The 27,092-nt window shown below is 39.8% G+C and overlaps 1 protein-coding gene across 7 annotated transcripts in view; it reads right to left on the reverse strand.

The window, feature by feature from the left end:
- The window catches only part of PTBP3 (polypyrimidine tract binding protein 3), a 108,859-nt gene that overhangs the window by 14,909 nt on the left and 66,858 nt on the right, over positions 1–27,092 (reverse strand). For all 7 annotated transcript variants that reach the window (XM_051843126.2, XM_051843130.2, XM_051843135.2 and 4 more), the window contains 3 exons: positions 20,230–20,394; positions 16,710–16,820; positions 14,871–15,045 (listed from right to left, as the gene is read on the reverse strand). In XM_051843126.2, coding sequence (XP_051699086.1) covers positions 14,871–15,045; positions 16,710–16,820; positions 20,230–20,394 — 451 coding nt within the window. The remainder of the gene's footprint in view (positions 1–14,870; positions 15,046–16,709; positions 16,821–20,229; positions 20,395–27,092) is intronic.

Below are 27,092 nucleotides of genomic sequence, written 5' to 3' on the forward strand. Positions count from 1 at the left end.
ACTATCAACAGAAACAGGAGCCAGCTCTAATAGAAAAATGACTAATTTGGTTTTGGGCATGCCATCTTTAAGGTGATCTGAGACAATCAAATAAAAATACCGGGCCGGCGCCGTGGCTCACTAGGCTAATCCTCCGCCTAGCGGCGCCGGCACACCGGGTTCTAGTCCCGGTCGGGGCGCCGGATTCTGTCCCGGTTGCCCCTCTTCCAGGCCAGCTCTCTGCTGTGGCCAGGGAGTGCAGTGGAGGATGGCCCAAGTGCTTGGGCCCTGCACCCCATGGGAGACCAGGAAAAGCACCTGGCTCCTGGCTCCTGCCATCGGATCAGCGCGGTGCGCTGGCCGCAGCGTGCCGGCCGCGGCGGCCATTGGAGGGTGAACCAACGGCAAAAGGAAGACCTTTCTCTCTGTCTCTCTCTCTCACTGTCCACTCTGCCTGTCAAAAAATAAAAAATAAAAAATAAATAAAAAAATAAAAATACCTACAAGTAGAAATGATGGGGTACAACTGAGAATAATGATTATAAGCAAACATACAGATTTGTAAATCAGCTGTGGAAAGTCACACAAATGAGAGCTCCAATGAAAAGGGCACAAGACAAGAAATGAAGAGAGCTGAAGACAGAGCCAGAAGCTCTGAGCACACTTCAGTGGTAGGACAAGGAAGAGGAATATCCTAAAGAGAACAGTATAGAAGGGAATGAGAACTACTCTAGCAGTAGGGAAAACCCAGTGAATTATATACCTCAGGATCTAGGGGAACACTCTGAAAAAGCAGCTGGGGGTTAGGGGGGAACTGCAACAGAAGTCACAGAGAGAAAGAAATGAAGGTACACAGAGTTTCAGAGCAACAGTGAGAACTGAGATTAAAAGGTTAAAGGCTAATATAATCTTCTTATCTTCATTAAAGGAAAGGATTTAACACAATTTGCTAAATAAATAACTTATTATTAGAACTCAAGAAAATGCAGTCATAAAAACTGTAGGCACAGAACTGATAAGAATCAATAGTAAATGAAGATAAACAATGGGAATAACTGAATAACTGATAAAAAGATTCATTTTTCTGAAAGGAAGAATTATATTTAAGGCATAAAGAAAAGCTTAACGAAGAGGCTTCAAGACAGAAATGAGTAGTTACTGGGGCCAATGCTGCAGTAGTAGGCTAAGCTTCTGCCTGTGGTGCTGGCATCTCACATGGGCACTAGCTTGAGTCTCAGCTGCTCCTCTTCTGACCCAGCTCTTTTCTAAGGTCTGGGAAAGCAGCAGAAGATGACCCAAGTGCTTAGGCCCCTGCACCCATGTGGAAGACCCGGAACAAGCTCCTGGCTCCTGGCTTCAGATCAGCCTAGCTCTGACTACTGCGGCCATTTGGGGAGTGAATCAGCGGATGAAAGACCTTTCTCTTTGTCTCTCCCTCTTTGTCTGTAACACTATCTCTCAAATAAACAAAATCTTAAAAAGAAAGAAAACAAAATGGGTAATTACTGCTGTGTTCAGCAAATCTGGTTAGTCCTGTAACTCCTGGTGTCTTCTATGGGAGGAGCATACATTCTGATGCAATTCAAACTGGCCTTGATCATGAAGTATGTTTTGCCAATAAAATAGACAGGAATGACACATATCACCTCTGCACAGAAGTTTCAAGAAGCATTATGGGTTCAGAACAGCTCTCTCATTCGTTAATCTCTGCCACAAGGATGTCACGTCCCAACAAAGGGTGACACCTTCAGCCTGGGCCCTAGCTGGAAGAGACATGTGGAGGAAGACTGCAATAGCTAATTCACAGCTATAGACATGGCATGGAAGAGAAATACACATTAACCGCTGTAAACAAACCACAGATGATGGGGGGGGGGGGGCAGTGTTAAACGTAGCAAAGTGGCTTTCACAGATGGCTGCTATGGAGAATAGGGCAGAACATTAGCAGCAGATTTTAGAGAAAAGAGGAAAGATTCTGAAAGAACTATCACAGAGCTTTCAACAGATAAATAAAAGATTAGCAAACAATTAGCAAGGGCAAATTTTAAATCACTGTTCCCAAGTAACCTATGATTAACAAGAACATTTGTTAACAAGATTAATGTCCAAACTGGCTAACAATTAAGTCATAGTGAGTCACTAAACAAGAGAAAGCCAATAAAAATGATCAAACGCACAAGTTTAACTGTTGCTTAAGATATCACATTCCATATTACAGTGCAGGTTTGAGTCTCAGGTGCCCTGCACTTCTGATCCAGCTTCCTGCTAATGCGTCTCCAAGGCAGCGAGTGACAGCCTAAACACCTGGGTCCCTGCTGTGCAGGTATGAGACCCAGATAGGGCTCCTGGCTCCTAGTTTTGGTCGGGCCTACCCATAGATGTTAGGATTTGGGGAGCAAACCACAGCTAAAAGATCTGTCACTCTGCCTTGCAAATAAATAAATAAATAAAACACCTAAGAATGAAACAGGGGGCTGGTACTGTGGCATAGCAGGTTAAGCCTCTCCCTGCCACACTAGCATTCCATATGGGTACCACTTTGTGCCTGGGAAGGCAGTTCTGCCACCCATATGGGAGACCAGGAAGAATTTTTGGCTTTTGGCTTCAGCCTGGCCCAAATCTGGCTATTGCAGGCATTTGGGAAGTGTACCAGCAGATAGAAGGTCTCTCTCTCTCTCTCTTCTCTCAGACTCTTCTTCTCTGTTACCTGCCTTTGAAATAAATAAATCTTAAAGAACTGTATATATTTATAGAGCATAGTGTAATAATCCAATATAAGTATGTGATGTGCATGATCAGATCAGGATAATTAGCATTTCTTTGTGATGGGCAAAATATTTTAAAGCATAATTGTTGGCTGGCGCCACGGCTCACTAGGCTAATCCTCTGCCTGCGGTGTCGGCACCCCGGGTTCTAGTCCCGGTCAGGGCGCCAGATTCTGTCCCAGTCGCTCCTCTTTCTGTCCAGCTCTCTGCTGTGGCCCAAGTCCTTGGGCCCTGCACCCGCATGGGAGACCAGGAGAAACACCTGGCTCCTGCCTTCGGATCAGCGTGGTGCACCGGCTGCAGCGCGCCAGCCGCGGTGAACCAACGGCAAAAGGAAGACCTTTCTCTCTGTCTCTCTCTCTCACTGTCCACTCTGTCAAAAAAAAAAAACAAAAACAAAAAACAAACAAACAAACAACAACAACAAAACACCTAAAAGCTGACAATATTATAAAAGAATAACCAGTCCAAAAAGTCTAAAACTGACTTTGGTTTTGTCAGCCTCATGGGGGTGGCACGGAAGAACAGATCCTGGGGTTAGCCTACCAGGAAAGTCAAAAGGATAACTTCACTGCATTAGTCTATTACTATTAATTAAAGCCTAAAATAACCCCATCTACCCACACCTCCTACCCTTGGAAGACTACAAGTTCCCTTTGTGTTTAGCAGAAAGAAGGGAGAAAGTCCCTGAAAATTCTAAACAAAAGGAAGCTCTTGGGAAAATCTGGAACACAAATTCACATTTCATTTCTTGAAAGTCCAAAGGAACACTGAAGTGTGAATTTAGTGGAAATTAACCCAAGTGCCAAATCTTTAACATTGCAAACAAGCAGATTCTGTTTCAAGAAACACAACTGATCCTAAGCCCCAACTCTAAACTAATTCTCCAAGTAAAACGAATAACTAACCCCCCCAAAAAAAGGCAGAAACATTTATGTAAGCAGACAGACAACAGGACCAGTTTCCTGTTAATGTGCCTGGGAAGCAGCATATGATCACTCAAGTACCTTGTGGGAGACCTAAATGGGAGTTCCTGCCTTCTAGCTTGTTCTGGTCCAGCCCCAGCCGTGGTGGCCAATTTGGGAAGTGAACCAGCAGATGAAAAATCTCTGTATCATTCTACTTTTCAAATAAATAAATAAATCTTTTAAAAATTACAGATTTCTTTCCCAATTGAATTACACTGGCAACTGTGTTGAAAATTAATTGAGCATTTATATTTGTATCTATTTCTAGGTTCTCTTTTTATGCTTACATTGCACTCATGCGAGTCATCATTTAAAACTATGTTCACAGAGCTGGCTTGCACTGCAGTGAGTTAAGCCCCTACTTGCGACCTCATCACTCAAGATCAGAGCACCAGTTTGAGTCCAGGCTGCTCTGCTTCCAAATCCAGCTGGGAAGGCATCCGATGATGGCCCAAGTACTTGGACCCATGCCAACTATGTGGGAGAACCTGATGGGAGTTCAGGCTCCTGGTTTCAACCTGGCCCAGACTTGGCTGTTGCCAGCATTTTGGGGAAATGAGCAAATGGAAGATAATCTTCTCCCTGACTTTCAAGTAAATAAATTTTTTAAAATAAATTTTTTAAAAATAATTTTAAAAATAATAATTTCAAGTAAATAAATTTAAAAATAATCTAGCGGCGCCGGCACACTGGGTTCTAGTCCCGGTTGGGGTGCTGGATTCTGTCCCGGTTGCCCCTCTTCCAGGCCAGCTCTCTGCTGTGGCCAGGGAGTGCAGTAGAGGAGGGCCCAAGTTCTTGGGCCCTGTACCCCATGGGAGACCAGGATAAGTACCTGGCTCCTGCCTTCGGATCAGCGCAGTGCGCCGGCCGCAGCGCACCAGCCGCGGCGGCCATTGGAGGGTGAACCAACGGCAAAAGGAAGACCTTTCTCTCTGTCTCTCTCACTGTCCACTCTGCCTGTCAAAAAATAAAAATAAATAAATAAATAAATAATAAAAAAATAAAATAAAAAAGAAAGAAAGTGAGAAGTTCTTAGGAATAAATTTACCAACACCAAAAACCTCATATAAGCCTTTATGGAAAAAAGTTACCGAACTACTGAAAGATGTAACACCTACATGAAGAAATTTGCAGCATTCAAAGAATGGAAGACCCAATCCTGAAATGTCAATTTTCTTGTACCTGATTTGTAAATTCACTGTAATCCCAAGAGCTTCTTCCGAGAAAGTTTGAGTTGATCCAAAAGTTCATAATAAGCATGTATGGCCAAAATTTGCCAAAATAATCTTGAATATGGTAAAAATGACTATAAGATATTGAAACTTATGGTAAACAAAAGGAAAGACAAGTAACCCAATGGGATAACGTCCAAAAAAATAAGTTAAGCAAATATTAAACTGAAGTTATTCTGAAACTACTTTTTGTGTGTATTGCAGGACTGAGTAAATAAGTAAACATGCTTGACAATAATGGGAATCTGATTTATCATTCTTGAAGCAGAGAGCTAACATACAGAGATGCACATTATGAAGCACACACACACACACAGGTCCTGGTCACGTCAATTTGAAGCACCTAGTATGGATGCCCTATTAGCAGTGAGTATATCTAATGCCTACATGCTGATTTCTAAACACCACTCAGAGGAACCAGGTCTCATCGGACTAATGACTGGTTCCAGCACTGGATCAGGAAAGAGATGGAAGGTATGAAATATCTTGTAACAGAAAGCAAGAACATGCTCATGAGGATGGGGACATTCCACAAAAAAAAAAAAAAAAAAGAAAAAAAAAGAAAAAAAAAAGCCATTAAAAGGGCTCCCATTGGCCAAATGTATGACAATCTGAGCCTAAACTGAAAAAAATGATAGTAATAAATTATAACCCATAAAATAAGAATGTATAAACTTACACTGATGCAAAATAGGTAAGAAAAAAAGTTCTTTAGAATAAAATGCCAGTTAACATATGTAGAAGAAATGACGGACTTAGCAAATCACCATACCTCCACAGTAATAAAGTTTCAAAAATGAATGCAAGAAATGAAAGATGAAAAGAGATAAGGAGAGGCTGGCACTGTAGCACAGTAGGTCAATCCTCCTCTGCTTGCAAGGCAGAATCCCATACGGTGCTGGTTGAGTCCAGGCGGCTCCTCTTCCAATCCAGCTCTCTGCTATGGCCTGGGAAAGCAGCAGAGGATGGCCCAAGTCCCTGGGCCCCTGCACCCACATGGGAGACCTGGAAGAAGTTCTTGGCTCCTGGCTTCAGATCAACACAGCTCCGGCCATTGTGGCCATTTTGGGGAGTTAACCAGCAGATGGAAGATCATTCTCACTCTCTCAGTCTGTAATTTTACCTCTCAAAAAAAATCCTGGCCGGCGCCGTGGCTCAATAGGCTAATCCTCCACCTTGCGGCGCCGGCACACCGGGTTCTAGTCCCAGTTGGGGCGCCGGATTCTGTCCCGGTTGCCCCTCTTCCAGGCCAGCTCTCTGCTATGGCCAGGGAGTGCAGTGGAGGATGGCCCAGGTGCTTGGGCCCTGCACCCCATGGGAGACCAGGAAAAGCACCTGGATCCTGGCTCCTGCCATCGGATCAGCGCGGTGCGCCGGCTGCAGCGGCGGCCATTGGAGGGTGGACCAACGGCAAAAGGAAGACCTTTCTGTCTCTCTCTCTCACTGTCCACTCTGCCTGTCAACAAAAAAAAAAAAAAAAAAAGAAGAAGAAGAAGAAGAAGAAAAAAAAATCCTAAAAATACCCAGCAAAATGATAACAGTAACAGATCACAAAAGAGAGAGAGAGAGAGAGATAAGCAACATAATACTGGGGCCAGCGCAGGTTAAGCCTCTGCCTGTGGCACGAGCATCCCATATGGGAGGCAGTTCGAGTCCCTGCCACTCCACTTCCAATCCAGCTCCTTACTAATGTCCTGGGAAAGTAGTAGAAGATGGCCCAAGTTCTTGGGCCCCTGCACCCATGAGGGAGACCCAAATGAAGCTATTGGCTTCAGATTGGCCCAGCTCTGCCACTGCCGCCACTTGGGGATGGAAGACCTCTCTCTATGTCTTTCTCTCTCTGTGTGTAACTCTGCCTCTGAAATAAATAAATAAATCTTAAAAAAAAAAAAAAAAGGAACATGATTCTTAGAAAGTGTCAACTTGTAAATTCATTACAAAGAAAAAAACCAGTAACTTTATAGAGATGAAACCTAGAAGAAACCACTTGACTAAGTGATCAAAGAAAATACCACATACTAGGCCATAAAGCAAGACTCAGCAAATTCAAAAGAATCAATCATACCATGCAGCTTCTCAGACCACAATAGAATAAAGCTGAAAATGAGCAACTTTGGAATCCCTAGGACATATGCAAACACATGGAGACTAAACAAGATGCTCCTGAATGAACAGTGGGTCATAGAAAAGATCAAAAGAGAAATCAGAAACTTTATGTAAGCAAATGAAGGTATCAACACAATATATCAAAACTTACGGGATATTGCAAAAGCAGTGTTAAGAGGGAAGTTTATAGTAATACTGCCTACCTACATCAAGAAATTGGAAAGGCACTAAATAAATGAGCTATCAATGCATCTTAAGGATCCAGAAAAACTACAGCAAACCAAACCCAAAACTAGTAGAAGAGAAATTAAAATTAAATTGAATCAGAAACACATTACAAAAGATCAGCAAAATGAAGAGCTGGTTTTTTGAAAAAATAAACAAAACTGACACAACATTGGCCCAACTCACCAAAAAAAAGGAGAGAGAAGAGCCAAATCAATAAAATTAGAGATGAAAAAGGGAATATAACCACAGACACCACAGAAATAAAGTCATCAGAAATTACTACAAACAGTTGTATGCCAACAAACTGCGAAATCTATCAGAAATGGATAGATTCCTGGACACATGCAACCTACCTAAATTGCACTATGAAGACACAGAAAAACTAAACGGACCCATAACCAAGTCAGAAATTGAATCAGTAATAAAGGCCTTCCCAATGAAGAAAGCCCAGGAACGGATGGATTCACTACTGAATTCTATCACACAGAACTAACTCCAATTCTTCTCAAACTATTCAAAACAATTGAAAGAGAAGGAATCTCCCCGAATTCTTTCTACAAAGCCAGCATTACTTAATTCCTAAACCTGAAAAAGCTGCAGCAGAGAAAGAGAATTACAGACCAATTTCTCTGATGAACACAGATGCAAAAATCCTCAATAAAATTCTGGGCAATAGAATTCAACAACATAAGAAAGATCATCCACCCAGACAAAGTGAGGTTTATAGTATTTGTACTCTATAGATTCAATGCAATAGCAATCAAAATACCAAAGACATTCTTCTCAGATCTGGAAAAAATGATGACGACATTCATATGGAGGTCCAGGAGACCTCAAATAGCTAAAGCAATCTTGTACAACAAAAACAAAGACGGAGGCATCACAATACCAGATTTCTAGACATACTACAGGGCAGTTGTAATCAAAACAGCATGGTACTGGTAGAGAAACAGATGGATAGACCAGTGGAACAGAACAGAAACACCAGAAATCAATCCAAACATCTACAACCAACTTATATTTGATCAAGAAGCTAAAACCAATTCCTGGAGCAAGAACAGTCATTCAACAAATGGTGCTGGGAAAACTGGATTTCCACGTGCAGAAGTATGAAGCAGGACCCCTACCTTACAAACCTTACACAAAAATCCACTCAACATGGATTAAAGACACCATCAAATTATTAGAGAACATTGGAGAAACCCTGCAAGATATAGGCACAGGCAAAGACTTCTTAGAAAAGACCCCAGAGGCACAAGCAATCAAAGGCAAAATTAACAATTGGGATTATATCAAATTGAGAAGTTTCTGTACTGCAAAACAAACAGTCAAGAAAGTGAAGAGGCAATTGACAGAATGGGAGAAAATATTTGCAAATTATGCAACTGATAAAGGATTAACAACCTGAATCTACAAAGAGATCAAGAAACTCCACAATAACAAAACAAACAACCCACTTAAGAGAAGTGTGGTGGAATGAGAAGGCCATGCCAAGATGGCTGCCAGCAAGCAAGCGTCAGTTATTCAGGAATGGCTTCGGAACCCACCTAGCAAAGGAGCCTGCCTGGCAACAGGCTATGATTGGTTAGGGCATAAACTACCCCTTGACAGGATTGGCTGCCTCGGCTATATAAGCTACTGCACCAACTGAAATAAACGAGTCTGTGAGCTGCTCGCCTCTAGCCCCGCTTTCACCTGACTCCCAGTGTCTGTGTTGTGACTCCGCACCTCCTGCCCCCACCGCATGTCTTCTCTCAGAATGAATCCACAGCAACAGAGATGGGCCAAGGACCTAAATAGACATTTTTCAAAAGAGGAAATCCAAACTGCCAACAGACACATGAAAAAATGTTCAGGATCACTAGCCATCAGGGAAATGCAAATCAAAACCACAATGAGATTTCACCTCACCCTGGTTTGAATGGCTTACATACAGAAATCAACTAACAACAGATGCTATTGAGGATGTGGGGGAAAAGGCAAGCTGTTGGTGGGAATGCAAATTGGTAAAGCCACTATGGAAGACAGTTTGAAGATTCCTCAGAAACCTGAATACAGCCCTACCACACGACCCAGCCATCCCACTCCTTGGAATTTACCCAAGGGAAAATAAGCTGGCAAATGAAAGAGCTATCTGTACCTCAATTCACAAAAGCTAAGACATGGAATAAACCTAAATGCCCATCAACAGAAGATTGTTGAAAAAAATTATAGTATATGCACTCTATAGAATACTACACAACAATAAAACAAATGAAATCTGGTCATTTGCAACAAAATGGAGGAATCTGGAAAACATCATGTTGAGTGAAATAAGCCAGTCCCAAAGGGACAAATATCATATGTTTTCCTTGATCTGTGACAACTAACTGAGCTCCTACAAGGAAACCTGTAAAAGTGAAACTGACACTATGAGAAACAATGACTTGATCAGCCCTTGTCCTGACTGTCAAGAAACATCTCACTATTTTATGCTTTTTAGTATTTTCTTTTTTTACTTAATACCATTGGTTGAACTCTTTAATTAAAACACAATTATTCTTAGGTGTTTGAAGTGAACTGAAAATTGATCCCTGTTAAAAATAAGAGTGGGAATAAGAGAGGACGGTGATGTACAATTTGGCACATGCTCACTTGGACTTACCCCTAATGGTAGAGCTAGAAACCTGCCAGAGGATTTCAATTCAATCCCATCAAGGTGACATGTACCAATGCCATCTCACTAATCAAAATGATCAGTCTCAGTTCATAATTGATCATAATATAGGATTAAGTGTCAAAGGGATCACATAAACAAGACTAGCGTCTGCTAATACTAACTGATAGAATTAAAAAAGAGAACAATCCAACATGGGAAGCAGGATACACAGCAGATTCATAGAATGGCAAATGCCCTAAAGAGCACTCTGGCCTCAGAATCAGCCCTTAAGGCATTTGGATCTGGCTAAAAACCCCATGAAAGTTTCTCAGGCATGGAAAACCAAGACACTGTGGCAAAAATACACCTAAATGAAAGATCTCTGGGAGTGAGATCCCAGTGGAAAGAACAGGCCATCAAAAAAGGAAGTACCTTTCTCTGAAGAGAGGAGAGAACTTCCACTTTGATTATGGCCTTGTCTAAATAAGGTCGGAGTTTGTGAACTCAAGAGGCTTCCATAGCCTTGGCATCTCATGACAAGAGCCTCAGGTGATTACTGACATGATAAATTGTTGTTAAATCAACTACAGGAGTCACTGTGCACTTATTCCCCATGTAGGATCTCTGTCCTTAATGTGTTGTGCCATGTGAATTATTGGTAAAACTAGTATTCAAATAGTACTTTTTACTTTGTGTGTCTCTGTGGGTGTAATCTGTTGAAATCTTTACTTAGTATATACTAAGTTGATCTTCTGTATATAAAGATAATTAAAAATGAATCTTAATGAAGAATGGGATGGGAGAGGGAGTAGGAGATGGGATGGTTTGCAGGTGGGAGGGTGGTTATGGGCAGAAAAAGCGCTATAATCCAAAATTTGGAAATTTATATTTATTAAATAAAAGTTTTCTTTAAAAAAAAAAAAGAAAGAAAAAGAAAACACCAAGAGGAGGGGCTGTTGTTTTGGTGCAGCTAGTTAAGCCACTGCTTGCCACACTGTCATCCCACATGAACCCATATGGCAGACCTGGATTATGTTCCTGGCAACTTCAGCCTGGTCCTGCCCTACCCATTATAGCCCTTTTGGGAGTGAACCAGTGGATGGAAGCTCTCTCTTTCTTCTCTCTGTCTCTCCTTTCTGTAAGTCTTTAAAATAAATAAACCTTCAAAAAACACAAACACTGCCAGCAGTAATGGGATAAAGTGAAATCTTGTGTGTCCTGATATAATGAAGTGAGAGACTATTATTTCAGTGGTATTTCTGCCCAAAAAATGCATAAACTAGTGAGGGAAAACCAGATACCCACACTGAGGGTGGCATTCTATGAAATACCCTGTTCCAAATAAAAGCACTCGTAAGAGACAGTAGTCTGAATTAGTCTGAATACTACTCTTGATTTTACTAGAAGAAAATCTGGTATAAAAGGCATTATTTTCACAAATAACAAAATTTTAATAAGATTATGTATTAGGTAAAAGTACTATATGAGTTTTGACTTCCTGAATTTGACAATTAAAATGTATGTATGTCACAATGATCTTATTACTAGTTAATAATACAATGAATGTTTAGAAACAAGAGTACCATGTCTGCAATTTACTCTCAACTGGTTTGAGGATAGCAGAAAATACACACCCACACATAAATGTAGATATGTGTATATATTCTGTATGTACATATGCATACATTTATAATCAGATGAGACAGTAAATGTGGCATGCTGTTAATAACTAGGGAATCCAAAAGCAGAATATGAAAGAGTTCCTTTTATTCTTGCAATCTGAATATTAAAACCTTAGAAAATAAGTAGACATCTTTATGATCTCAGAGTAACAGAGAACTCTTAAATATGAAAAAAGTACAAACATTATGCAAATAAATTACAGAACACTAATATGTGGAGTACATAAAGAATTAATAAACAAGAAAAAAGATAAACCAAACAAAAACAAAAAGAAGAAATTAACAGAACATTTACAAGGGAGGATGATAAATAAAAATGCTTCGTATCATGAGTAATCAAGAAAAGGTAAGTGAAATCACCATGCTAACACATCATTACACATATGCCATAATGTCAAGAGTTAAAGGTCCAACAGAGCAGGTTTAAATTGGCTCAATCACTTTAAAAACAATACATATTATGAAATAGTTAATTTATATACTCTTAATAATTCCTTTCCCATTTATATTCCCTAGAGAAAGCTCTTGTCCAGAGGATACATGCAAGAATGTTCATATAACAGCACCAAACTGAAGTAGTATATAGGCCTATATGAATAGTAAAAAACAAAACAGGAAAAAATCAGAAAAGCAAGAGAATTATCATTAAGTTTGAGCCAACTATGGTTTTCTTGGGACAGAAGAGGGGAGCAGAGGGTTTCCTCAGTATGTGTACATATTTTATTTACCTGTTCTATAAGAATGGTCTCTATCACTAAAAGCAGTGAATGAGTGCTAGATTTCAGCCAAAGAAACTTCAAAGGGTAACCTTTAATAGAGAAAGAATAGCCCATAAGGTAGGAAGGTCAAAGGTGTGGATCTTCAGAAGCCAAGGATTATTAAAAAGGAGGGAATAATGATGTAAATTATTAGTGAGAGGCAGAGTAGAAGGACTTTCACACAATACATTAAAATGCATTCTGTTAAATAAATGACTTCTTTTAGGATATCAACATTGTTTGGATTTAACTAAGGATTAATTCATAACAAAATGAAAAAGATATTTCATATACAGAAAATAAAATTCCTAGTCATATTTTAAAAATTTCCTCTTCCCATAATGCAGAACACGTTAATTAAACCAAGGGTACATATTTAATTATTGGAATTCAATAGTCAAATTTTGGCAAGTTTGAATTGGCTACAATTTCTATCATTTCTTACTAAAATGATAGTGAGAAAAACTTATGATTTAGCCAAATCAGACACACAGCTTAGGACTGGTAACATAAAACACAAAAATTTCAAAGAGACTACAATAGAAAATTTTTACAACTTTAGGAATATGTACAGAATAATTCACTTGACTTTTTAAATGGTAAACAACAAAAAGTTTTTTATTTTTTATTTTTTTGACAGGCAGAGTGGACAGTGAGAGAGAGAGAGACAGAGAGAAAGGTCTTCCTTTGCCGTTGGTTCACCCTCCAATGGCTGCCGCACTGCGGCCGGCGCACCGTGCTGATCCGATGGCAGGAGCCAGGTACTTCTCCTGGTCTCCCATGGGGTGCAGGGCCCAAGCACCTGGGCCATCCTCTACTGCACTCCCTGGCCACAGCAGAGAGCTGGCCTGGAAGAGGGGCAACCGGGACAGAATCCGGTGCCCTGACCGGGACTAGAACCCGCTGTGCTGGCGCTGCAAGGCAGAGGATTAGCCTAGTGAGCTGCGGCGCCGGCTAAAAAGTTTTTACTTTTAAAATAGATATAATTGGGGCCGGCGCTGGCCCTGGCCTGACATACTGGCATCCCATATGGGCACCGATTCTAGTCCCGGCTGCTCCTCTACCGATCCAGCTCTGTTATGGCCTGGGAAAGCAGTGCAAGATGGCCCAACTCCTTGGGCCCCTACGCACACGTTGGAGACCCGAAAGAAGCTCCTGGCTCCTGGCTTCAGATCAGGACAGCTCTGGCCGTTGTGACCAACTGGGAGTGAACCAGAGAATGGAAGACCTCTCTCTCTCTCTCTCTCTCTCTCTGTCTGTGTGTGTGTGTGTAACTCTTTCAAGTAAATAAATAAATCTTTAAAAAAAATAGATATAATTTCCTAGAAGATTTTAGACAATTATTTGGTTGTCTTATATCATTAATTTCCTCATCTGTAAAAAAAAAAAAAAGGATAAAATATTGCTGAAAGTCCAAATCAGCACTATTTTAAGTATTATTTGGAAAAGGAAAAATCACAAAACAGTAATAAAACAATATTTATCTAAATAATAAACTACACTTTTGAGAGATACACATCCAAAAAGTAGCATATATTAACTAATGATTAATTCAAACTAGGCCATCCATTTTCCTTTATGTAAAAGCTTATTTTAAATAAAAGAGGTAAACTCTTAGAGGGTACATTTACAAAGACTATTTAAAAGGCTGTACTCTTATTAATATAAAATGTAACTTCTGAGCTCATAAGATGGACCTCCTAATGTTTTAAAAAATGAAACACCATAAAATGAATTCTTTGAAAAAATATACCAGAGTTTAGGTCCTTGATTTAAAATATTACCTTAAAAATATAAAAAAATACTTTCCTCAAGAGCACTTAGGGTAAAATCCTGTTGGTCATAAACCAATATACTTAAATCAATGCTATTATAAAAGATTATTAATTTGAATCAAGTAGTTGCCTGGCTTACAAAAGTGAGTAAAATGAGTTTTAGAGGGGCCAGAGCTATGGTGCAGTGGGTTAACACCCAGGCCTGAAGCACTGGCATCCCATATGGGCACCAGTTCAAGACCTGGGTACCCCACTTCCAATCCAGCTCTCTGCTGTGGCCTGGGAAAGAAGTAGAAGATGGCCCAAGTCCTTGGGCCTCTGCACCCGCGTGGGAGACCCGGAACAAGCTTCTGGCTCCTGGTTTTGGATTGGCACAGCTCTGGCCATTGCAGCCAATTGGGGAGTAAACCAGAGGATGGAAGACTTCTCTCTCTTTCTCTCTGCCTCTCCTCTCTGTGTAACTCTGACTTTCAAATAAATAAATAAATCTTTTATAAAGAAGTTTTAGAAAACAAATTCTACCTCAATTTCAGACTATCTACTTGTTTTGCTAACTAATAAATACACCCTCCTGAGACTAAGATTTAATTATTGAGCACAGTTCTTTCTATGATTGTTCCTTTCCTTTAGAAATCCTAAAGAGAATCCAGGAAGAAAAAGGCTAACTGATATACAGGAGAATAAATGAAACCTGCAACTTCAGAAAACTTGCTTTGTGCCCTCAAAAGGAACTACTCACCAAAAGCAGCAGCCATAGGGGGTTCAAGGGATGGCTGACCATCACCAGTAGGAAGGTCTAAGCGAGTGAAGTCTCTGCTCTTGTCATTATTGTATTTCACATTAAGGCTGGTGAGCTTGGAGAAGTCAATACGCAGAGTGCAGCATGCATTATAGATATTCTGGCCATCCAGAGCCTAAAGCATGTGAAAAAGGGCTGATGTTTTGACACAAGAACAACACTGACAAATCAAATTGCTCTCACTTTAACAACAGTGGCATGCAGGTGTCAAGCAGTGAGCACTGAACTAAAAGCCAAAGACTTAGATTTTTATCTGTCACTAATTGTTTGAGTCTAAGGGAGAAAAAAGAAATCTTGTTTTGTATATGTAAGTAACAAAAATAATACTATTTGTGCAGAGGTCAAATGAAAACAAAAATGTAAAAAGGCTTGGAAAATTACTGTATACTTATATTACAGAAGTACTAGCTAATGTTTAAATCTATTTTCAAATTTCATCTTAATTCATTCTGGTATAGTTTATATGGGTTAAGATAAAATAAAACCTTTCTAAAATGGTACTTCGCAGAACTACAGAAATACAAGTTTAACTACCATTTCATATTTTCTCTCTTAAATTTATTTTGTGGGGTGGCATTGAGGCATAGTGGGTAAAGCTGCATCCCATATGGGCAAGGGTTTGAATCTTGGCTGCTCCACTTCCTATCCAGCTCCCTATTAATGCACTTGGGAAAGCAGCAGAATTTGGCCCAAGTCTCTGGACCACTGCACCCACATGGAGACCTAGAAGAAGCTCCCGGCTCCTGGACCGGCTCAGCTCCGGCCACTGTGGCCATTTGGGGTGTGAACCAGCAGATGGAAGACCTCTCTGTCTCTCCCTTCTGTCCTTGTAAACTCTTTCAAAAAAATAAATAAATCATTTTTAAATTTTACTTTATTATATAGAACAATAAGCAAAGAGAAATTTGGAGTCAGTTCTGACCAAAAGTCAGTACTCCTTCCTTTGGTTTACCAAAGTTATTTGTTGCTACTTTACTACATAAAAAAAAACACACACACACACACACACACACACAAAACCACACACACACACCACAAAAACAACCCTCAGATTTACAATAATAATCACTGACAAGAATGTCGTGATAATGGTACAAGATAATATATGTAGGTAGACTATACAGCAAATAGAAAGGGATATTCCTAAGGAAATGTCAGACACTGTGTACTACAGAAAAACCTATCTTTAAGCGGAAATTAAAAATAATTCAGACATGGATCCACAACACAATTTGGGCTATGGACAGATTTCAACAGGAGATGTGTCTCATACATCCAAATTGAATGCAAAGTTTTACATCTTGTTTTAAATGTCAGGCATTCATGCACTTACTAGAAGACAACATGAACAGACAGCAGCATATTTCCTAAGATTTAATGTCATCTCTAATTTAGTGCTCAACAAGAATGAATACTGGATATGGTTACAAAACAGTGAAATCAATCTTTGGCTAACTGAATAGAGGTAAGGGCAACAATAATTATACTGTGTTAGAACACATTAAGAGTACTACTGTGCTCAACTCTAAATATGAAAAACAGGAGTGAGTCTCAGATCTATGAGAGTTGACAGAGATCTGAGAACATTTCTTATGAACAAAGATAAAGTTTAGAAAAAATAACACATGGAATTATATAATTCAAAATTATTAAGATAAATATTGCATATATTTTACAATTTTAAGAAAAAACATGGTGAAGGAGAACAAGAAATACACAAGAGCTTCCTTCAGGTGTAAATGAAGTAGCAATGAAAAAGTAAAGACAGATCTTCATTACCATTTTGGCATAATGTGCATTCACTGGGTCAGCATACTGAAGCAAGGCTTGAAACTGATTATTCTTTGTAAAGGTGATAATCTTCAAGACTGTGCCAAATTTGGAAAATATCTGGAAAAAAGTTCACATTAAGTTAAATCTTAGGAAAATATTAAACTAATGTATCTTATACAATTTGGTTCATTAATCTCATTTTTAAAAGAAAAGTATTTTCTCTGTGAAAACAGTTATTACTGGGGCCAGCTTTGTGGCATAGTAGGTAAGGCCACTGCCTGTGCTGCTGCCATCCCAAATGGGCACTGGTTCAAGTCCCAACTGAGCTACTACTGACCCAGCTCCCTGATAATGTGCCTGGAAAATCAGCAGAGGATGGCCCACGTCCTTAGGCCCCAGGACCCATGTGAGAGACCTGGATGAAGCTCTCTTTCTTGGGGCCAGCACTGTGGTCTAGTAGGTTAAGCATCTGGTTGTGGCGACGGCATCCCACATGGGCACTAGTTTGAGTCCCAGCTGCTCCACTTTTGCTTCAGTTCCTTGCTATGGCCTAGGAAAGCAGTAGAAGATGGCCCAAGTGCTTGGCCACCTGTACCCATGTGAGACCTGCAAGAAACTCCTGGCTCCTGATCGGCTAAGCCCCAGCTATTGCATCCACTTGTGGAGTGAACTACTGAGCGGAAGACCTCTTTCTGTGTCTCTCCCTCTGTAACTCTGCCTCTCAAGTGAATTACTCTTTAAAAAAAAAAAACAAAAAACTCTATCTCTGCCTCTCTTTCTCTGTAACTGTTTCAAATAAATAATATATTTAAAAAAAAAAAAAAAAGAGTGTACATCCATGTTCACAGCAGTATTTAATCACACCAGAACCTGAAAGAATCCATCCAAGTGGTGTCCATCAACAGATGAATGGACAAACAAAAGGTCTCTCTCACACACACACACACACACGTGTGTGTATATATGTGTGTGTGTCTGTGTATACATATATGCATTTATATACACACACTTTAAAAAGTTGATGGAAAATGAAATTAAAATGTTTATTTTGGTGCAATGTTTCAAATGAATTTGAAATCCATGCAGTTTTTTCATAATATGTCATTTTCCATAAACTTTTTAAAGGTCCCCCATATATACAATTGACTATTATTTAGCCTTATAAAGGAAAAAATGCCACATGAATAAACCTTCAAGACACTGTACTAAATGAAATATGCTAGACACAAAAGACAAACACTGAATGATTTCACATATATAAGGAACCTACAAGAGTCAAATTCAGAGAAAAAAAGTAGAATGGTGGTTGCCAAGGGTTGGAAAGGGGCAGAATTGGGGAGTTAGTTTTTAATGGGGTATGGGAGTTTAGTTCAGGGAGAAGAAAAAAGTTCTATAGACATAGGGTATTTGGTAAAGACTGAAAAATGTGAATATACTTAACGCAACCAAACTGTATAATTAAAAATGGTTAAAATGATGAATTTTCTTATGCATACATTTTTAAGGTTTTATTTATTCATTTGAAACAAATGGTATACATATACCGTATGGTATACATACATGGTATATATACATCAACTGAGCATGCATTCTTCCTCTAATGAAGAAGTAACATTAGACTCATTTCTTAAAAGTAAAAAAGGGGAGGGAGGGTGTAAACAGTTAACTTCTTTCCCTTCCTCATACTGAAGCACAGAGAGACAGAGGCTGAGAGAGAAAGAGAGGCTGGTGCCACGACTCACTGAGCTAATCCTCCACCTGTGGCACCAGCACCCCGGGTTCTAGTCCCGGGCGGGGCATCAGATTCTGTCCTGGTTGTTCCTCTTCGAGTCCAGCTCTCTGCTATGGCCCGGAGTGCAGGGGAGGATGACCCAAGTGCTTGGGCCCTGCACCCCATGGGAGACCAGGAGGAAGCATCTGGCTCCTGGCTTCAGATCGGTGCAGCGTGCCAGCCATAGCAGCCATGTGGAGGGTGAACCAATGGAAGGAAGACCTTTCTTTTGTTTTTCTCTCTCACTGTCTATAACTCTCTCTCTCTCACTGTCTAACTCTGCCTGGCAAAAAAATAAAATAAAATAAAATAAAATAAAATAAAATAAAATAAAATAAAATAAAATAAAAAAAAGAGAAAGAGAGAGAGAGAGAGCTTCCATCTGCTGGTACACTCCTCAGATGACCGCAATGGCCGGAGCTGCGCCAATCCAAAGGCCGAAGCTTCTTCCAGGTCCCCCACACGGGTGCAGAGGCCCAAGCACTTGGGCCATCTTCTACTTCTTTCCCAGGCCACAGCAGAGAGCTGGATTGGAAGTGGAGAAGCCAGGACTCGAACCAGGCCCAAATGGGATGCCGGCACTGCAAGCGGTGGCTTTACCTGCTACGCCACAGCGCTGGCCCCAGGTATTGTTCTAAATTCCATCAGATTATAATCCCTCACTACCTTTCCATTATGTACAGGGTAAAACCTAAGATCCAAGATCCCTGGTGTAAGAAACACAATATTGCCCTGCTTTGCTTCTGAGACCTCATCTCCTGACAACTTTTACATCACACTATTTATATCAATAAATAAATGGGCATACTTCTCCAAACACATATCAAGTCATCTAACACTTTTCTATATGCATGAATGTGGATTTCTCCTCTTCCTAGAACTCTGCATCTATGTTTAGTAATTTTACTTATCTTTTCCAAAATTCAATTCAGGAAGTAATGCCACCAGAAAATTTCTAGTAGACTCCAACTCTCTGGAGTTAATCCTCTCCCCAAGTTTTGCCCTTTTCTTTGCCTCGTGTATTTTTCTTGCTGTACTCTACTACATGTTTATTTACATATCTGTCTCCTTTAATTGGACTGAAGGCTCCCTGAAGGAACACATCTCCTCTTTATCATTTGTGTACCATTAACTACAACTCCTGGCATATAAAAGATACAGAAAAAATACTAATTGACAACTAATTATACTCTGAGACCTGGTGGGAAAATTATGGCAATATTCAATTTTTGAGATTAATTATAAGATATCTCATTAGTGAAGTAATGTAATTTGTGAAAAATGTGTAATTTGCTCCAAAACTTGAGATAATTTTATACTAAATTATACTACAAAATCCAATTGATTTCCATTTAACTTTGAGATTTTGTTAGTGATTAGAATCTTTCTCTCATTTAACTGGACACTGACCTGAGGCACATCCTTATTGACTGGCCCTGAAATCTTGAACTGAAATCAAGAACGGAGAGGGAACTCCAGCCCAGGAATTCTAATATAGGATGCAAGTGTCTCAAGTAGCATATAAATGCATATAATTTCTTACACATATTTTTAAATCAAATACTCAAGTTAGAAAAAAGCCTCTCAAAAATTATCTCTAATTGACATTATTTCTTGTATGAAACAGATGAATAAGTTCTCATTATTTAAACCAACATTATCAACCAAAAGCAACAACTTAAAAACCTTAGATATAAAGCATCAAGTTACAGATACCACATTTGACTAAATTCTCTTAAGAGTAATCTTCCTTACCTGATGAAGAACTTCCAAAGTAACAGGATAAAAGAGGTTTTCAATAATTATTCGGAGCACAGGGCTCTGCCCAGGTAGGATGGTGCCTTCATTGGAAGGAGCTCCAGGAAGGGCCAGGCTTCCTGACTGGACAGCACTGACAGCCTGCAGGGCAGCTTGGGCTCTCTAAGGAACAAACCAAAGTCAGAATTTCTGATTATACAGAAGCATTATAGGAATTCTAAAACTCAGTGGATATGAAACAATATTAAGGAACAGAGATAAATAAAACAAACACAGATACAAAAATCTTCTATCTCATAAACAGTAAAGAGCCAAGATCGCCTTGCTATTATTACAATGACACAATTCAATTAAATTAACTTGAAGAAATTTGAGGATGCACACTGAGAAAAAAGGAAAATCTGCAGCTGATTTCTCCCAATTTTTAATAAAATAGCAAAAAGATAAATGAAAGTAACATTAAAGATTGCCTAAAAAAATCACGTAAGTACCTCATCTTTTTTGCTGTCTCTTCTCCTTCCCTTCTTGAATAATTCAGGGCTAAAGCTTCTAGGTAGTTTATGCACAAATAGGGAGAAAGAGAGCAGCTATATTAGTTTGGAGTGCAGAAAAGAAAGGAAGGCAACTTGGCCAGGAGCGTCAGAGCCCAAGCAAAGTAAGGAGAGCATCCCATGGTAGGGATGTCTGGACAGGGGAATTTTTGAGTCCACACAAGGGAAGAAAGATATCTATGGGAGGAAAGGGGGGATGGAGTCCAGTGCTGACATCAGGATCTGAGTAACATAAGAAGTGTAAGGCCATTCAGTCCTGGTTCTTCTGCTTCCAATCTAGCTTCCTGCTAATGTGCCAGGGAGGCAGTGAATAACTGCCCAAGTACTTGGGTTCCTGTCACCCAGGAGGGAAGTCTAGATGGGAGTTCCAGGCTCCTAGGTTCAGCCTGGCGCAGCCATAGCTGTTGAGGGTATTTGGGGACTGAATCAGTGGGTGAAGATCTCTTGCTCACTATCTCCGCTTCTGGCCCCACTTTCTCATTCTGCTTTTCTAATACATAAGTAAATGTCTTATTATTATTATTATTATTTTTTTTTTTTTTTTTTTAAAGAAGGGCATGTGGAGGAAGGGTGGCCAGGCCAGGAGGGTCGGAGCCAAGGGGAGCTGGGAGGAACATACACAGTATAGGTAGCCAACGGAGTGAGAATGACCCAGGAAGGGTGAAGAGGAGGTCCTTGGATAGGCTAAGGATAAGGAGGCCATTCAACACAGGAATAGCCTGGAATAGGGTATCAGAGTCCATGCAAGGATACAAATTTCTAAAATCATTCTCCACTATAAGGAACCAGGGTGCTCTAAAACCAGCTGGTTCCAGAAGTAGGGCAGGGAAAGCACAAGATGAGTATGGAATATTTACGGTTTTGTGGAATTTTGTTCATTGGCTTTGGTTTTGTTTCACCAGAATGCCAGGAAGTGGTCAAATAATGACTGGGGATGTGTGCATAGGACACAGAAGGCAGCTTGAAGGGGTTCCCGTTAGCTAAACCTGAGACAATCTGAGCATCAAGATAATGATTTTATGGGGCCGGCACTGTAGCACTGGCATCCCATATGAGTGCCGGTTCTAGTCCCGGCTGCTCCTCTTCTGATCCAGCTCTCTGCCATTGTCTGAGAAAGCAGTAGAAGATGCCCCCGGTACCCTAGCGGGAGACCCAGAAGAAGCTCCTGATCGGCGCAGCTGTGGCCATTGTGGCCATTTGGACAGTGAACCAGCGGATGGAAGACCTTTATCTCTGTTTCTCCCTCTCACTGTCTGTAACTCTACCTCTCAAATAAATAAATAAAATCTTAAAAAAAAAAAAAATGACTAACAAAAACCCATCAAATAACAGGAAATTTTACATCCATAGATATAAAATGACACTTGATACTTACAATGTCTTGAATCCTGAAGTATCTTTCTACAAAACAATCTTCCTTTTTTCAATTACAGTGAACCTCTGTATCTTCAGGGACCATATTCTCAGATTCAACCAATTTGCACTGTGGTTATTGCTGCTGAGAGCTGGAACTTCATTTATTTTAACTGATATAAATTTAACCACATGTGGCTAGCTAATGACTACTATATTGGACAACATAGCTACAAGGCTATGCAGGAAAAAAAATCATTAGTGATATTTTAAGTGTAGTAACTGCTCTGATTCTACTTGGATTAAAGTACCTAATCTCATCAAGACTAAGCACGTACAACCAAAGGTAAATTTAATCTCACTGACCTCTTTACTTCACTATGCTGTCAATCCTTTTTATTAAAAACATTCCGTGTAAGAGCTTCCTGCTGCTAAGCACTATTGCCATTGCTGTTGTCCTATTCCTCTTCCTTCATCCCTTCCTCTTTGCAAAAACGGTATCACAGCATAAAAATCTGAGAAACCATGGTATGTACTTGTCCTAATCATTCTACAGTTTTCAGTATACTCTCTACTGGTACTTAATTAATAGCATTGAATATAAAAGCTTCCTATGTAGCAAGCATGCAAGAAATGCTTTTGACACAAAAATCTGAGAAAGTAACACCTGAAAAAAAACTGATGTTTTATGAGCAACTCTACAGTTTCAATTTTTAATAATGCAAAAAAAAATTAAATAAGAAAATGGGAAGAGTAAAGATGAGTCTGATGTTTAAAATTTTAAGATAATAGAACTTATGTTATGGGAGGTAACTTTAAGATGTTTGGGGTGGCACAGTACAGTAAGTTGCCACCAGGTTTAATTTCCAGCTGCTCCATGTTTGATTCAGCTCTCCATTAATGCACGTGGGAAGGCAGCAGAAGATACTTCCTGTCACCAACATGGGAGACACGCATGGAGTTGTTGGCTCCTGGCTTTTGGCCTGGCCCAGAACTGCCTGTTGCAGGCATCTGGGGAGTGAACCAGAGAATGAAAGATCTCTCTCTACCTCTCACTCTGCCTTTCAAATAAATAAATTAATCTTATAAAAACAAGAAAGGAGTCTAGGCAACAAACTCTCTGAATTAGTTATATTAACTATTAGCAAAAAGAATAGCAGCAATATGATTTTAATAAGATTTTTATTGAAGTAGGAAAGGGAGATTCACTTCATGAACATTTAAACATGACTAGATAATACGAAGAAGGTATTTCTAAAACCAAGAACATAGAAATCAACATAAAATAACTGCACAGATCTTAAATGTTCAGTTTGATATTTTAGGAATATCTGCTGAGGGAAAATTTTGTCATGGTAATTTCTTTGCAAATTTATAAACTTACACCCATAAGGGTCAAGAAAAACTGTGTACATGATAATGGTGGCCATTAGCATAATCAATCCTTAAATGCTGTACCTAAGAGTATCTAAATTTTGTAACTATAATTTCAGTTTTAAATCACTCAAAAAATACTTAATATTCACCTGATCTTCTGGCAAGTGTCTATAAGCTGGAAAGAAGCAATGTGCATGTTTTGGGGTACTTTGTTATTCAGAGAAAAAAAGAATGGAACACTAATCTATCAGCTTCCTGGGACTGACATTATAAAAGAACTTTCTATATATACAAATAGGTATATTCAATTTTTTACTTTTATAGTTTATTGAATATCAATGCAGAAAAACTGTACAAAAGCAATAAAATAGAGGCTGGCGCTGTAGCACAGTGGATTAAGTAACAAAATAGAGTATTAGGAAGAAGTCAAGGCTACCTAAGAACAAAGTAGGTCATTTCGGCAGCTTTAGCTGCCAAGCAACTGAGCTTTCTCACTATTTCCCTATGGAATAATCTAGTCTTTCATAGTTTATTAAATTGGTTTTTCTTCTTCAAGATTTATACTAACATAATTAGGAATCACACTAATGAGAAAACTGAAGAATAAACATGAAGTAAAACTTAAGACATAAAATAAAACAAACAAAATACTCATAATTTTTTCAAAGGATCAGAGTACAATACAAATTTATAAATTATCGCCAAATCTATAAAAATCAGCCTAATTCTAATTATGTTTTTGTTTTTGGGAAGAATGGCAAGAGTTCCCAAAAAACAATTCTAAAATATATCTGGAGTAAAATATAAGAAATGCCAATTAGCTAATTTCTGAAAAGAAAGAGTTAATAGACAAGGCCTTGCCCTACAACATCATAAGCTATAGGATGCATTGAACTGGGTGTAGAAACCAAAAGCTACTCCAGATTGGAGAGGGAACACATACCATGTGAAAAGTATACAAAAAGGAAGATCAAGCCATGGAAACAGAATGTGCAGATGCCTATAAGTATGAGGCAAAGGGGCTTCAAAAGTTTGCAGAAAATGGAATTAAAAGATAAAAAATTTGAAATTTCATGCAAATTTTTATTTTCATAATACACATTTTTCATGACTTTTTCAATAGTGTGTGTGTGTGTGTGCACGCCACATGCACAAACAGGCATGTTGTAAGCACAGGATGCATATAAAAAGGAAGAATGTAAAGGACAAGCTTCATATCAGAGGATGATAATAGGTTATTTTTAAAGTAAGGCAGGAAAATTAGTCTCTTGCAGTAAGAAAGATTAAAATCCTACTCTCATTCCCCATATCCAAATAATTCCAATATAACAAAAATTTAAATATCAAAACAAAAAGTATTAGAAAAAAAGATAATTTAAAAAAATTTTGCTATGGGGGCCAGCACTGTGGCTCACTTGGTTAATCCTCCTCCTGCGGTACCAGCATCCCATATGGATGTCGGGTTCTAGTACCAGTTGTTCCTCTTCTCTGCTGTGGCCCAGGAAGGCAGTGGAGGATGGCCCAAGTGCTTGGGCCCCCGCACCCGCATGGAAGACCAGGAGGAAGCATCTGGCTCCTGGCTTCGGATTGGTGTAGCTCCAGCTGTAGTGGCCATTGTGGGGGTGAACCAATGGAAGGAAGACCTTTCTGTCTCTCTCTCTCACTGTCTAACTCTATCTGTCAAATTAAAAATAAAAAAAAAAAGTTTGTTATGCTCTTTTTGAGCATGGTACCAAACTCAAAAAGAATGAGAAACTTAACCACATGCATAAAAATATTTTAAAAACTACATTAGCAGAGGAGCCAGTGCTGTAGCGCAGGGGGTTAACTCACTAGTCTGAGGTGCCAGCATCCCATAGGGGCGCTGGTTAAGGACCCAGCTGCTCCCTCTGCTGTGGCCTGGGAAAGCAGTGGAGGATGGCCCAAGACCTTGGGCCCCTGCGCCCCCGTGGGAGACCCAGAGGATGCTCTTGGCTCCTGGCTTTGGTGAACCAAACGGCTCTAGCCGTTTTGGCAGGTTTGGGAGTGAACCACTGGATGGAGGACCTCTCTCTCTCTGCATCTCCTCTCTCAGTGTAACTCTTTCAAATAAAAATACATTAAAAAAAAAAAACTACATTAGCAGAAAAACTAATGGAGACTGAAAAATAGAATGGTAATTGACACAGGCTGTGGTAGAAAGGAGTGGGAGTCACTGTTTAATGAATAGGGAATTTTAGCTTGTGATGAGAACATAGTTCTAGAGATGGATTGATGGTGGTTGTACAGCAATGTGAATGTAATTAATGCCAGTAATGAAAAACTGAAAAAAATGGTAGAAATTGTAAATCTTAGGTTCTATTTATTATACCACAGTTTTAAAAACAGCACTAACAGAAAACACTGTAAGTATGTTATAAATGATCAAATAAGGACCAGTGTTGTGGCACAGTAGGTAAAGCTGCCACTTGTGACACCGGGTTCCCATATTTAAGCCAATGTAAATTCTTGTTAATGTGTCTGGGAATGAAGCAGAAGATAGCCTGAGTACATGAGCCCATGTCACCCATGGGCAAGACTGAGAAAGTTCCTAGCTCCTGACTTCAGCACCTGGCTGTTGTAGCCATCTGGGGAATGAACCAGTAAATCAAAGATCTCTCTCTCTCTGCCAATCAAATGAATAAATAAATCTTTAAAAAGATTTTCCCAAATGCCATTAAGAAAATTACCAAATGAAACAGTAAGATGCAATTTCTATCATATTAACAAACATACTAACAAAGACAGAAAACTGCTCATACATCACCCTAAGTTGGTACATAATCTTTACAGGAAATAATTATGCATTATATATTGAAATTTAAAACATGTTTGCATTTTGTCTCAGCAATTTCACTTTCAGAAATGTAACCTACAAAGATAATCTTTTTTTAAAAAAAAATTATTTTATTTACTTCAAAGACAGAGTTAGAGAGAGGTAGTGACACAGAGAGAGAGGTCTTCTAACCACTGGTTCACTCCCCAACGGTCACACCACCCAAGATGATCTGAAGCCAGCAACCAGGAGCTTCTTCTGGTCTTCCATATGGGTTCAGGGGCACAAGGACTTGGGTCATCCTCCCCTGCTTTCCCAGGCACATTAGCAGGGAGCTGGATCAGAAGTGGACAGCCAGGACTCATACTAGTGCCCGGATGAGATGCCGATGCTACAGGCCCAGGCTTTAACCTGCTGTGCCACAATACTAGCTTTTAAAAAGATAATCTTAATACTGGACTTGGGCTGACGCCACGGTTCAATAGGCTAATCCTCCACCTTGCAGCGCCGGCACACCAGGTTCTAGTCCCGGTCAGCACGCCGGATTCTGTCCCGGTTGCCCCTCTTCCAGGCTCTCTGCTATGGCCCGGGAGTGCAGTGGAGGATGGCCCAAGTGCTTGGGCCCTGCACCCGCATGGGAGACCAGGAGAAGCACCTAGCTCCTGGCTTTGGATCAGCGTGATGCGCCGGCCAGCGCGGCTGCGGCTGCGGCGGCCATTGGAGGGTGAACCAACGGCAAAAGGAAGACCTTTCTCTCTCTCTCTCTCACTGTCCACTGTGCCTGT

This window comes from Oryctolagus cuniculus, chromosome 1, assembly GCF_964237555.1.
Source record: "Oryctolagus cuniculus chromosome 1, mOryCun1.1, whole genome shotgun sequence".
Lineage (NCBI taxonomy): Eukaryota > Metazoa > Chordata > Mammalia > Lagomorpha > Leporidae > Oryctolagus > Oryctolagus cuniculus.